Source organism: Adelges cooleyi, unplaced genomic scaffold (genome assembly GCF_023614345.1).
Source record: "Adelges cooleyi isolate 19-005CV unplaced genomic scaffold, UGA_ACOO_1.1 ACOO_flye_CR_arks_rails_tigmint_CR_PRNA_9, whole genome shotgun sequence".
Lineage (NCBI taxonomy): Eukaryota > Metazoa > Arthropoda > Insecta > Hemiptera > Adelgidae > Adelges > Adelges cooleyi.
Genome location: NW_026096579.1, coordinates 2,757,589 through 2,773,049, shown reverse-complemented (window position 1 = coordinate 2,773,049; position 15,461 = coordinate 2,757,589). Strand labels below are relative to the sequence as shown.

Genomic DNA, 15,461 nt, shown 5'->3' with positions numbered 1-15,461 from the left:
ACAAAATAATTACTATGTCATTGAAATAAATAAATAAGGAAAGTTGAAACTATGTTATGTATAAAAAATCTTTTTAAAAGCTGAACTCTTGTTAAACTTATTTCACAAATCTTTTATAATACTTCAAAACGCATCTGACTTCTTAGAAGTGATACAATACACAAGTATTTGTATACAAATCTCTTATTGAGAGCTTTTAAAAGAAGTAAATGTTGTTTTTAAGTCCATTAAGAGAACACAATTCAACCATTTATTAAAAGAGTATAGGCCTTTTTTTGTAAATATGTTTACAAAGAGCCTTAATTATAGTGTATACTTATTAATATCAGTTATGAGAATTCTTTATTGGTGTTTACTTTTTGTTTGGCTATTACACTTATTTTCATAGAAAACATTACATTTTTTCCAACCAAATCACTTTTGAGCGAATCAAAACCAAAATTGTTTAGACTTAAAAAAAGTTATAAAATCACTTTTTTTTCTACAAGTTCAAGAATATTGGAAATATTTCCAAAACGTTTATGAAATCTTTGTTTAAAATATATTTTTTTAAATATAAGTTTCCTTTTAAGATATTATTATATAAAATATATTGAAAGTATGTTTGACATAATTCTGAAAATATATGAGCTTTTTTTTTTTTAATGCTGTATGGATTACTTTTTATCGTTTTTAAACAACATTTGTTGCAGTTATAAGTTGTAACGAATTATAAAACTTTTGGATCGGAAACCATTTCAACCCCTTTCTGATGATAAACGCACAAATAAGTGTTTCAGTTATCGACCTAAAAATATTTCCATTTATACAATCGCTTGTCGTTTAACAACGACAACTAACCGTAATCGCAAAATCGAACTATGTCTTACGGCAATATTATTTGAAGACATAATGGTCCACAAATACCGTTACGGTGAATTTATTAGCAATTCAGACTCGGCGTACTTATGGGTTAATTCGTTTAAGGTTCATTACCCGTAGCGGCCGACATTAAAATTTCAGAAATAAACTGAATGCGCAACATCAGCTCGCATTCAACTGAAACCCAAGACATCTCACTTCCGTGTAGTTGCTTTTGTTTTAGAATCACAATTGTTTACATAAAGCGCACTGTAAAAGTTTTACAGTTTTATTTGTAATTTCCAAAACATAATAAAATAAATTGTCGTCTGACGTTGGCTTACAAATATTATCAATTATTTGTACAAACGCGTTCCGAAGAAAGTTAATAACTATAATAAAATTAACGGGTTTTCCTATTTCTTAAAAATAGCCACGTTCTTTTGTTTTTACAATAACAAAGGACTTTGGCTAGAAAACTACCGACTGCCGTTTGCTTACATACTACAAATGTCATTTATCATTTTTTATTTAATTTTTATACGAAACCTAAATTCAAACAGACATTTTTGTCCGCTTAGCGACATACGGCGGTCGTATATCATTCATTCTTGATTTCATTATTTATTCACATGCAAAAGCATTTATGAAATTCGGCATCCAGAGCACATATTAATTTTAGTCATATTTTCTAAAAAAAAAAAACCGTCTGAAAATTTACATTATCAAAATATTAACGCTCCGGCCGAATGCGAAGGGTCAACACCCGTCTAGTTTTGACTTAAAAAACCACTGAACAATGAAGAATTTTTTCATAGTCTGGCTGTGTGTCGCCAGTGTTCTCCTTGGCGCCCGAAACTGTTCTAAACCGTAATCCTTTTATAAAAAAAAAAAACGTAGCCCGACAGCCGGCAGCAGAACGTTTCCCCCGGAATGTGAATCTTAACAACCTAACAAAATGCTGTAAGAGATATTTTGTAAAATTAGAAACGGCCAAACACAACAATGGTTGCTTATTATTTTTAAAATAAACATTTTGATAACTAAAAATCAAAAACCATTGTTGAGTTTTAAAATAAGTTTAATGTATTAATTGTTTTTTTTGTTAACGTGTGCCGTTTTAAAACGCACTTAAGTAAGACATTTGAAAATTGTATGTTGAAATACATATTTGTGTATACATGATTTATTTTTTAATAAAAACATTTGCTATGTTTACTATTTTTGAGTAATCTTTAACGTTTTGTTCAGAAACTGTCAGAAGTTCATTAAAATATTATAAGAAGGGAAAAAGACTGTCTCTTTAAATTAATAATGAAAAATAATTTTGAACGTAAGGAATTACTTTTTAATGTGAATTCATTTTAACCGGAAATTAAAAGTTCTTAGTGTTTATTCAGTAAGAAAAATATATTTTTGAAAATTTTTTATGACATGATACTCTCTTATAATAATTATTGGTTAACACAGATATTGCCTATCAATAGCATATACTTTTTGAAAACAAACAAAATATTACAATTTCCAAGCATATAACTTTTAAATTATTTCCAAAACATTGAAATAATTATAGATTTTATTATATTGTTTGATGTTATGTTATTATGTTGTAACTTGTATATATAAGTATTAACGTTTTTGCTGATAATAAAACATAGATATTCGAAAAGTATTTTTTAATTTAGTTTTTAAGTGTACACAAATATTTGAAAAACAATTGTTTAAAATTAGTGGTTTTAACAAAATATGATAACTTTTATAATGTTAAATTAACAATTTTATTTTTAACATTACATGCAATTTGGCTAAAACGGTATAATTTCAAGAATATTGTTTTAGTTTAACTTGATGTGAATTATTTTAGGAAATAACTTTTTCTTATAAAACATTTTTTATCCACTATTAAAAATTAGTTTTCGGTAAAGATTTCCTCGGAACTTTTTCTACTTGTTATTTGTTTTACGTTGTGTAAAAAGTGGCGAATTTAATCTGATTTAAAGTTGGTTATCTCATTCAAACGTAAAACACCTAAGTAATTTTTGTGGTTTTAGTGGTGTTATGCTTTTACACTGTCAATGTTTTATGTTGTTATTAAAAAAAAGAAAAAGAAATACAAACGTTTTAAGTAAAAATATTATTATAGTCTTTTTTTTTTTAATGCTGTTGCCGAAAACTGTAAACCTCTGTGAACATTTTTGAACATTATAATTTATTTCATTACGTAGAAACGTTTAAATAAACTTTATTTTTTTATTATTAACTCTCAAAGGACTTGTACCTGCTATTAGGAAACACGAATAAAATTATAAACATTTTAAATTGAATATTGTTAAATAGTGTGAATAAAAAATTAAAAGTACAAGAATATTTAATACCCAATAAAAATGCCATGCCGCATAATTACAGATTTTTTTAAATGCACTTTTGAAAATATATATTAGTCAACAATTTACTGACATTGTAATTTCATCTTGAAAACAATTTTATATTAAGAAAAGCAAAGCAATGGGTTATCTAAATTATAAACTTTAATATTAAAGATGTTATTTAAATAATGAAACAGCTGTTGAAAAATATGCATTTACTATAAATTTGACACTTAATACTTTTGTTGAATTTATTTGTAGCCCTCAGAGAAACAAAAAAAAATGCGATTGATGTCAAATTATATTATTTTATTAATAATTAATAGTGAATGAATAAAAAAAAAAACCATATTGACTTAAAACAGGAGTAGGCCTAGTTCGGTCACCGATTTTAAAGTATTTTTATGTTTTATCAAGACTGTATAATGACTAAATAATGAACTTTTTTAATTTTGGACTCAACTTATATATAAATGTTTAATTATTATAACCTTTTTTTTTTTAACCATAACAGTGCACTAAAAACCGACGACTTACTTACTAAGACGGATTAAAAAAAAATTCCTTTTCTTTCTGTTTAATCACAACACAGAAATAAAATACTTGCCACTAACACATTATTTACGTTTCAACAATATCTACTTTTTGGGGGGGTTTTTTTTAAGCGTTTTTGTCAGTCTTAAATGGGTATGACCCAGAAATGTTAAAGTATTTTATTTTTATATGAGATAAGGCATATTTTTCGATTAGAGCGCTTTGATGTAGCTGTATTGCCTATTCATAACGCCGTCACACCCTCTGTAAAAAATGATGTCATTTCGCCGGATATGTAATAAGTAAAATCCGATTTTATTTTCTACAATATACATTTGTCTTATACATTATACCGCGTTCAATGTATTCAAAAATATACATACAGAAAATGTAGCAGTTTGGTGCTATTTCATTTTTGTAAAAAAAAAAAAAAAAAAGGGTAAACCCCAGAAAAGCTTAACTGGTAAATCCGTAAAGTAAACGGGTAGTTCAACCTACAAAACGACCTGTTTCATTGTTGCATTAATAATCGGCAAAAGTGAAGTTTTAAGTCCACAGATTTATACAATATCCTTATAATAGTCAAGAGATTCACATTCAAAATACATGCGGTGGTATTTGTTTTTATTTTTTAAGCAAATATTTGCGAGTAGTTGTATAATATGTAACCAAACTTTTGTTTTATTCGTCAGGAATAAAAATCACTGTGTACATATTTATATATAAGTATACGAAAAAACTGTAATAAAATATTTATCAATCGTTATTGTGTTCATATTAATAACAGTAATCAAATTATAATATACTTGGCCGCCAATTCGGTAAAACTAATTATTATGCCGACGTTTAGCAAACAACAATTACTTTGCAATAGTGAAATCCGTACAGCTGTCGAGTACCATATAGTTTAAAAAAAAAAAACAATTTTTTCAATTATCGAAACAACGTATAGAGCGCAATAAAAAAAACATAGGCTAGATGGAGGCGCAAACTGTTCGACGTAGTGGCTGAAAAATAATCCATAGAAGATTCGAAGAACAACGCGGTTAACGTATATAAGGAATAGCATAAAAGCCTGTTTCTAGACGAGGGAATGCGGATAAAGCAAGGGCGAAAAAAACCTAATATATAACTGGTGTAGTTTATTTTTTGGGTCGTGAGAAGCCATTGAACGATAGCTCGGTCGGGGACCTGTCAAAAACGAATAAAATACAAATAAAAAAACACAATAAAGCCGAGAATCTCTTGGTGCGGTGTAGTGATTTTATTAGAAAATTCCGTCGAATATTTAATAACTTTAACGGGTAAACGTGACGTGTGAAAATTGAAGTTCTTACTAATTTCCCTAAAAAAAAAATTAATGATGTTTTAAAAAAGGTTTTTTTTTTTAGTGAAAATGCTTGTCGTTTTAGCGTTTTAGATGTTGTCTAATGGGTTAATAGTGTCTAGTCTGTTAATTTATTAGTTGAAGAATTACTGTAAATCTACTGTTACCACATTTTTATAGAATTCAATATACTTTTTAGTGTTTGGTTTGTTTTTTGTTGGAATCGTTTGCTTTATAATTGGAAAAAACACAACCGCTTCCAATTTACCGAGTAAACATAATATGGACGTGTACATTAAAAAGTACGTTAAACAAATAATGACCGGCATATCAAAACTTTAATTCTGTTTGTTTGGTACAAGTCCACTGGACTACTGGATGTATATTGTGATAATATGAATTGAATAATTTTTATTTTTGTCAAGTTGGTTGTTTTGTATTTAATGGGAAAACATTGCGATGGACGAATTAAAAGTTAATACATAAATCCACCAATATTGGAAAATATTAATAACAAGAAAACAATGTCGAATAAAGTCCAATATACATTTTTTTTAAATTCGTACAGCTATTATTGATTCTTGGTTTTATAAATTATTATTCGCCGTTAAACTTTAAACCTCAGTCCGTATTTATAAAAAATATAAATCACTCAAAGCAAAAACTACATATTTATTTATTTATTTTTCAAAACAGGTTGAGGCCCAAAGTACAATTTTTGTAGACACAGAAATACATATATAATTATTTAAACTAACAAGCTATACAAAAGTGAAGGTGGAGATGTTCTCATTTGCATATTATGTCAGTTTTCAAAAAATAGAACTGATTGGTTAATTATCGTAGCGAGATAAAAATTTTGAGAACAATATTACTTATAGTGTATTTTTTATCAAAGTCAACTCAGCCTCACACGAGGTTTAAAAAAGCCCTAGTTATAAAATATTTGTTTTGTCACTAATTTATACGGCATAATGATAACATATTCGGTGTAATGGTGTTTTATAATAGAATATACCGTGTAATTTATTGAACGTCTTCAAAATGTTAAAATATATGTATATTAATGCGACTTCCCTCCCTAGAAAAGTATAATATATAGTGCGTTCGATAACGTTATAAAACTGATAAAGGGTTAGTAATAAAACGCATTCGCCTACTCAGACGGCACCTCCCACTATAAATCACCAAAATAAATATTTCGTTTGTGAAATGATACGTTTAGATTGCCACGGCCTCATCTCGAAACCAGAGAATACCTGCTTGGATTTAAATTAAAACAAATTACAGCCTATTATGCAATGGAAGCTTATGTGTGACATAATAATATTATATAATACAGACACCACTGTTGTCTGTGAATGATTTGCATCATATTTTCCCTGATGTGTTTATAATATATTGTCAACAGTGATACATTCTTTTTAAATGTGTACGTTATATTATATAAAAAAAAATGTGTTTCCTTAAATATTTTACTACTGTTGCTGTATTATCAAAACTATTGTATCTTCCATTACGTGCGACCTCTAAGTATATCCCGACCAGACGGGCCTGACAAAATTTTGATTTGGCGGGTCGGGATTATAGCTGTTAGCTGCCAACCTAACATTCGCCAAATAAGTTTAGCACCATGGTTAGAGAAAGAAGTTTCTCCTGAAAAAAGTCACCTGTCCAGCAAGACAAAAGACTAGTGACCAAGAGTCGAGCCAATAGCCAATAGCTAGGTCACCCATTAAATAATTTTTATCAACAAACCCTAAACTTCAACAAATTTTTATAATATAATATTGTTGTTCCAATGTTATACATAAATATATAATAATTTTAATTATATAGCGTAACAATTAGCACAATTGCAATGTTAATGTTATTTTAAATTCTGTATAATATACATTTTAGACTGTACGAGCCACAACATAATATAGTAAGTGAATTCAATGCTTACAGAAATAAAAATACACAATGTGGTTTATTACTTCTACATAAAATAGTTATCGGTTACATTTTGTAATTTTTAGCTTGTGTTCAAATGAGATATCAGATAAAATACACACGTGTATCCTATTTTTGAATAATTTTCTAAGAAATATTACACATATTGTATTTCCACATTAGTCATCGTTCTTTCTTCTGAGTATTGGGGGTCGACCTCGCCTTACAGCGTTATTCGTATGGTTTTTCACCTAATTCAATCTTGTTACCTAACCGAGTTGATTTATTTAAATATAGATACCTCGTTTGGTGAAATAAAAATATACAAAAAACCTACGTAAAGAGATGTTTGAACCTAACAGTTGGGCTTGAACCAGCAATTTTACTTGTTAACTAATCACGGCCAGAAAACAGAATATATAACGTGCAGGTTATATCAACTTGGTTTACTAAATTAATAGTCGCTGATAAAATTTGAAAAATATGACGTATAAAACAGTGAGATATGATGTAACGGTACGGTTTTGGCGGAAAACCAATATAGACAAGAAACTTACCTGATTGTAGATGGCTGCGTTCAACACGGCCAACGAGCCGAACGGTATGAAGTACATGATGACCAGATACATCCAGTGTATGTAAATGGATATGTACGATTTATCGTTTCGCAGTGGGCTCGGGTAGACCTGGTACACGTACTGGTCGTACTCGGGGTGTATACACTTGTGAACGCGCACCTCCCAAAACCTGGTGATGTTGTACACCACGGAAAACACGATGATGACCACCACGTAGGCGCGGGCACGGCCGTAAGTACACAGCGACCGGGCCCGTAGAGGGTGACAGACGGCCACGAAACGTTCTAGTGTCACCGTCAGCGTCAGGTACACGGACACGGTTTGAGAAATCATGGCGATCGGGTAGACGACCGGTGCAATGAGCGGGTAAACCTGAAAATAATTACACCAGCGGCAATTAGTCGCAATTAGCAGCAACAAACTAAATAGACCGTGAAATGGCAAACTTCTCCAGCCTGAAACTAGTTGGCCATTATTGTGCTAAACACGTGTCGTTCGGCGAAAATGACGTTCGGTTACAACATTTCCTAGCCGCCAAAAACTGCCGTCCGTTCGGGTGACTTATTGAAGAATTACAAAAAAAATAAAATACGTATTTATAAATAATAACGCATAGAAGAAGCCTCTGCAAAAAAAAAATAAACCAAGCAACTCTCATACGGATACCCGGGGTCACACCGGTATACAGGGTGATTCATTAAGGATAAGACACTAATTTTCTCGGAATATATTAATATTTTGAACAATATTTTTTTCCAAGATTTTTTGGTACACATTGTGTACAAATCCCCCTTATTTTAGTTTTTTTAAATGGCAACATATGTTTTTAATTACATACATTTGTAGACAAAAAATAAAAAAACATTTTAGCGTTTGAATTTTAAATTTTCATTTATTTGTTCATTTATTATGACTTTATAAAGATTTGATTTTTGGACTGTATTTCTTAATGTTTTCAATCGTTACTACAAATACGAGTAGTTTTTATTGCACGCACAAAAAATATTTTGATAAAGTGGGTTTGTAAAACCAACCTGTGTATCTGTGTTGGAATAGGTAATCTGTAGATAAGAACCGTTTGTCTATCATTATTTCAAAGTCTTTTATACCAGTGATTTTTTTTTTTGTTAGAGTGTTATCGCCAAATGGACAATGCGAACATAAATATGAACTTTATGTGCTACCGGTTTTGGAAAACCGAAGAAACATTATAATTATTAAAAGAAAATGTAATATCTTAACAAAGTCATAGCTGATGAACAAATAAATCAAAATTAAATAATTAAATAAATCAAATAATTCAAACGCTAAAATATTTTTTTATTTTTTTTCTACAAATTTATGTAATTAAAAACATATGTTGCCATAAAAAAAACTAAAATTCCCCTTTTTGGCCTTCAAGGATTGATAATAAACATTTTCAAAATATTGAAAAATATAGTACAACGTGTACCAAAAAATCTTGGAAAAAATTATTGTTCAAAATATTAATATATTCCGAGAAAATTAGTATCTTACCCTTAATAAATCACCTTGTATAAGTCAACGAAACCGTTGTGACAAACATGTGCCGAAATTGCCATAACCCATCTAAACTGGGACAAACACCCTACAACGGTATAATAACATTCATCAAAGCTAATTTGATTAAAAAAAAAAACTGCTTAAGTTATGGAAACAACAATACACTAAACTTAACACGCAAGCAAAAACCACAGTCCTCCGGTGGAAAAAACCAAACCTCAAACGAAATGAAGAAATCGTTATCCATCGCCTACGAATAGGCCACACCGGACTAACCCATGTATTTCTCATGGCCAAAGAAACACTACACCGCAATGCGAAACTTGCGGTGTCATACGTAATAACAGAATGTCGCCAAAAGCAAAATAATCGAATCAACCTCGACATGAACCCGTAGAGGCCCAACCCGAATGATAACGAAGCAATCGTCCCGTTTCTTCGAGCGACCAGTTAATAAAACAAAATTAAAAACATGTAAAACTTTGTGAACGCCTTCTGTAACAGCTATAATAGCAGTTGCAGCCGAAAATCGATCGAAAAAAATTGATCATAACACGGGTCGTACCTTGTAATAATAATTGAAAAGATATGTGGTAGACGGGTAGATGCTCTGAAGACCGAACAGCAGCATGGAAGTGATTATCAGCACCGTGTCGCAGCGGGCCAAACCGATCAACAGGTAATTGATCGACGACTTCATCTGCGGTCTGGACAATATGATCATGGATATCACATTACCGAGTATGCCAAACACTCCGATCACGTTTAACAGGATCCCGTAAGTAATGAACTCGAATAGTAAACTGTATTCGTCGCCGTCGGCCGTGCTGAACACCGGACAAAGGTTTGACGAATTGCCGCCGCCGCTGTTGTCATAGTAGTCGCTGCAGTTATTGTTATCTGCTACGGCTTCGGGCGCACTGCTGTTGTCGTTCATTGTTCCTGTCCCGTATCAAGCGCAAAGTTCATTCATTTTGTTTTTTGTTTCTTACACAAACGTCGAGAAATCAATACCTGAAATACAGAAAAAAAAATCCCCCCCCCAACAGTATAAGTAAAGTTAATAGTGGTAAATTATTTATTAACGATCGCGCCGTTTCCAAATATTCTCATCGGTACATATCACTTTGGCTTTTATATACCGTTTAAAAATTCTGTCCTTGGGGTGATGAATGAACGCTAGTCCTCGCCATTTGTATTGTTTGGTTTTTTTTTGGGTTTATTTTTTTGTATTGGAAATAAAAGCAGAAAAATCCAAGTCGTTTGTTATTTTTAATTATTTGTCATTTCAAAGCTGGTAAACAATCAAGTAATGTTGGTTTTAATTAATTACATATTTTGTATGTATAAGTAATTTATACTTGTTATATCTACCGTATGATTCTTTAAACGCCCTACACTAATTTTCTCAAAAAATTATTGACATTTTGTAGTTTTTCTTTTTGACAACATTTTTGCTTATGATAAATTACAATGTTAAGCAATTGTCAAATTTTTTATCTTTTTTAGTAGGCATTTTCTAGAGCCTTATCAACTTTTGAATCTTAAATGGTACCGTATATGTATTTTGACTAGTCAATAACCAGTTTCAAAGTATTAAATAACTAAAATGTATGCCGGAATGAAGATTAGAGTGCAGAGTTATTTTTATCTGCACGCATTTTACCCATTCGCTTTCCATCTGCAGTCTACACAATAAATATCACATATAGAATGTGGACAAAATATTATTTAGTACCTATTGGTTCGTCAGATTGAGAGCTAAATTGAATATTTCAGGAGAGACCAAAGTGTGGCTGTTGTGATCGATGTACAGTATAATGATTTGCAATTAAACATATGAAAAAAAAAAAACATTTTAATTGTATTACTGCCATCACAGTTATTGGTGTGCAAGAATTAACATATCCACGACTGTATTTATAATACATATCGTTTTTATATTTTATTCCCGCAGAAATAAATAAAAAATATACAATTAAAAATAAATATTCCTCGTAGAAACGCTCAAGGTTATAAAATCATAATTAAAGAATAATTTTTTGGGATTTTTTTTTTTCATTCTCGCGTTCAACCTTTTTATATAGCTTCTGAAACTTAAAATTAAATACACCGAATATGTGTAAAACAGTTTTATATTTGCGCATATATGTTTACATCAAATGCTAAAACATGCCAACTGTGTGGGTGAAACGAAAATTTAGTGTAAATGTGCTGGCGTTAGAATGTATAATGTTGTTGCGCATAACAAAATAATGTTATTCAACGGGCGTTCGCAATTGTTTTATATTTTTAATTAATGAACAAACTCTGACATATCGCGGTGTTTAACTCATTCCAACGGGTTGTGTAGAGTGTAAATATTATGCAGTTTTTTTGTTATTTCATTCAGGATACATTTGCCGGTAAAACACCATACCCGCAATTTTACAACACATTTACCGCGAGAAAAACATTTAATAGACTATAGTGATGTCATCTGAACGCGTATTTTACATTGTCCCCGATGGTTATCTCGATGGAATATTTTATCTTAATGGGGGTTTATCTTTCATTATAATATGAAACAACCCAACCACGGTTATTAACTTTACCTGCGTGCTACGGGGAAACATAATAAATACGGTCGATAACTGCACTTCGTTCACCCTGAGGATGTTACACAGTCGGTTGATATTGTGGAAGCATAAGCATGGAAGTTGATAATGTATTAAATTATTAATGTAGTACAGTTGGCGGTCTGACCACATTTTACCGATTTACAGCAAAAATTGTAAACGTTTTTTAGTCCCGTGTGTGCATAGAAAAATCGAATTCTTTTATTAAACTTTTTGATTAACACATTGTATAATGTAGATCACGAATATTTATCATTATTATTATGTATGTATTGTATAATTAGATATTTTAGTAGGAAATATTTAATTTTTAAACATTTAAAAATAGTGTAATATTTGAACGCTATTTTGAAGAGTATTTTTGTGTTGATAAATACCAATACTTTCTGGAAAACAATCGGGATATATTTTGATTTTAACTATAACTTATTCTTTTACTCTTTAAAACATAATTAAATAATTATTACTAATATTTAATTTCTAACAGACATTCATAAACCGTCAGTCATGTTGTTAGTTTGTAATTCGTGTACCTAATTACTAGTCCTAATCTTGATTTAAACGATTTATAATGAGACATTTTAAATAGGTACAATGAAGCAAACATTTTACTACCTACTACTTTTGTTATTTGATTTTTTTTTCAAGGTAATTTGAAAAATTTGTATCATTATTTAGGATATTTTAAAAATATGTTATTTTATAAAAATCATAATTTTTAACGAGATGGCTGCAAGTCAAACGTATTTTTATTTTATTGTCATTTATAGGGGAATAACACAATTAAGTTTTATTTAAACTCACTATTGCAGTAAAGCTTAAAAGAATACTCCAACTTTGTAAAATGTGTCGACATGTGCACTAAAACGGATGCGTAAATCTAATTTATTGCTATCAAATTCTGTCTCTTTGATGAGAATAGAAGAGAGAAATAGTCGTTAGTTGTTACTTTAATAGCGTTAACGCAATTTTCCTAAAGGCGCATGCAATTTTTTTTTTTTTTTTGTTATGTAGCTGAATTGTTATTGTGTTCTATCTGTTAAGTGTCATTCAGAACATGACTGGTACCAGTTAACATTGATAAATGTGCTTTTTGTTCTTGTAAAAACTAAACCCAAAACAATGCTTTATTTTTTTCTTAGATATTTTATTTTCTCTGGTTCACATACTATATGAACAACACAGAAAACGAAGTCGTCGAATGACGCATCCGAAAAACGTATGCTCAATTAATATGACAACTAGTATCATAATGTGTTAATGAATGTGCGGATGAATAGTTTTTTTCATTAGTTTAAACTATGTTACAATAATAAAAATAAATTCGATAATAAACATTTTTCGATAGGTATTTGTTTAAAAATGAATTACTGTTGTAAATATTATTTTAAGAAATATTAAAATTAAGTGTTCAATTCGATTTATGTTCAAATGTTCACGTTTTAGTAATAAAATATTTAAATCAATAGTATGACATTATTCGCAAAACATTTTTTTTTTAGTTTTACAGATTCATGGATTTACAGTTCCTAATGGTAGTTTGTTCTTACATGTAAAATTTAATCAAGATCCAGAAGTTAAAACAACTGGAATTAATTTTAAAGTTTATACCAGCCACACAATTTAACTTAAAAAATTAGTATTACTACAAGATGCTTGCCTCATACATTTCTCGAATGTATCGTTTATCTTGATGACATACACAGCTAGTATGAAGAATATTAAATCCCAACGTAATAATTGTAAAATCAATAGCTATTTTATATTTACTTCTCTTTTACCTCAAACACTTAATTTTTTTTTTTAATAATAATGTGTTTTTATTTTTTTCACCAAACCACTGATCAGTGAGATATATATCATAATTCGCGATAACATTTTAACCTATTTCTTCATAAATACAGAGTACAATTTATGTACCAGAAATCATTCACCAAGTGTACTTAAAAATACTAGTGACCATTTTCACCAGTTTGGTTTAACATTTAGTTAAGCTTAAAGTATTTATGTGAATATTTAAAAAATCATCATTTTCAAATTAAAAATATAAAAACAGTTTAACATGAATGCAGAAGAAATGACATATCATTTTTTTTTTTTTTGATAGTCATGTAAACTATTTAGTTAAAAGCATTTAAATAATTAGCTTAAAAACACTTTATCTTATTGCTCAACTATAAAAGATAAACGAGGTAGGTATATAAATGATATATTACACTAACTATATTATAAATTGCAATCTTTATAGTGTTAAAAAAAAATTCATTAAATTGTACAAACTTACAGAATGTAATTTGTTTACAACTAAATAAAGCAAATAAGAAAAAATATATAAATGCGAATTTCTTGAATATTGTGTATCATCTCGTTTTTTTATTTGTAATCGTTGACTATAGAAAACACAAGGTAGGTAAATATAATATTATACACATGATTAACTTATAATATATTCATGACTACATTTCCGAATTTTCTTTTTAATTTTCGGGTTTGTATGTCTTATGTTACAGTTAAATATTGATCGAGTTATATAGCATTCGATTGAAGTGTAGATACGTCGTGCAATGTAATATTATGTTCTTTAATATAAAACGCTATATCAAATAATATACCATTACAAAACGATAAGAGTCTTTTTGATAGAGTTATTATTCATAAGAAAACGTCTATAGTCACAATAAAATATAATATAAACATATTTTTTTTTTAAAGGAAGTTTTTGTTTTTGGTTCGAGTAAAGCTTTCTACGTGGAGTTTAAATAGCGCAACCTCCTGCTGTTTGATGACACTAGTTTTAGATCAAATTTCAAAACGAACGGACAGCAAGTACGATGAGATTGTCAGCACAATGGGTTATTTTTTAAATTTTTTTTATGAAACTAATTACGAATTTTATCGATAGATAATAATGCCCATTAGACGAGATTAACTGAAAATAAAAACAACGTTGTTCTACAGCGTGTTGTTATGTATTTTTCTTTGATAATTTACTACCAAATATTTTAGACGCGATTTTGCATTGGATGTTGTGCAATATACTTTTAACGCCAAAAAAAAAAAACAAAAAATATGTTTCAACCTCGAGAAGTCCTGATAAATTTGTAATTTTCACGCATCACTTAACAGATAAAATTTAAATTAAAAAATAGTGCAAAAATAAAAAACCTGAACCTTAACTTTTAAGTGTTTTTATTTTGGCAGCATTATAGTACGAGAATATCGTTAATGGTAACCTCAACTTATTTTATAAACCTCTCATGGCTTTTTAAATGTTTTTCATATAGCTCTCTTCTATAACATAAACATTTTTGAACAACTAAAAGCATTAACGATTGTCTTAAAAATATATTTATACTAATAATATTAAACTTACATTCATTATGGATTAAATAATTATAAAAATTAATGTCTGAATATTATGAATTATTTATTACATACATGGGTGGCGCAAAAAAAATCGATTTTCGAAAAGTTAATTGGCTAACATTTAAATTTGTTCTATATATAAAATAAGGGACTTCGTGAAAATTTGAGATAAAAAAAAAATTTTACTGGTCGCTCAACGCGATTTAAGTAAATTGACCAAAAATTTTCAAAAAACCAAAAATTGACTTAAATTATAACATTTTTGGTCAAATATCCTCATTAGCACATCTTAATTGTAGTATTTTTCGCGTTGAGTACAATTGTTTGAGTTTAAAAATCCTAAGTTAAAAATGAATTACGTAATTAACAAAAA

The 15,461-nt window shown here is 29.3% G+C and overlaps 1 protein-coding gene across 3 annotated transcripts in view; it reads right to left on the bottom strand.

The window, feature by feature from the left end:
- Positions 1-15,461, bottom strand: part of LOC126846606 (FMRFamide receptor) — an 80,940-nt gene that overhangs the window by 4,898 nt on the left and 60,581 nt on the right. For all 3 annotated transcript variants that reach the window (XM_050586250.1, XM_050586249.1, XM_050586251.1), the window contains 2 exons: positions 9,670-10,118; positions 7,560-7,952 (listed from right to left, as the gene is read on the bottom strand). In XM_050586250.1, the coding sequence (XP_050442207.1) occupies positions 7,560-7,952; positions 9,670-10,041 (765 nt within the window). In that variant the 5' untranslated portion in view covers positions 10,042-10,118. The remainder of the gene's footprint in view (positions 1-7,559; positions 7,953-9,669; positions 10,119-15,461) is intronic.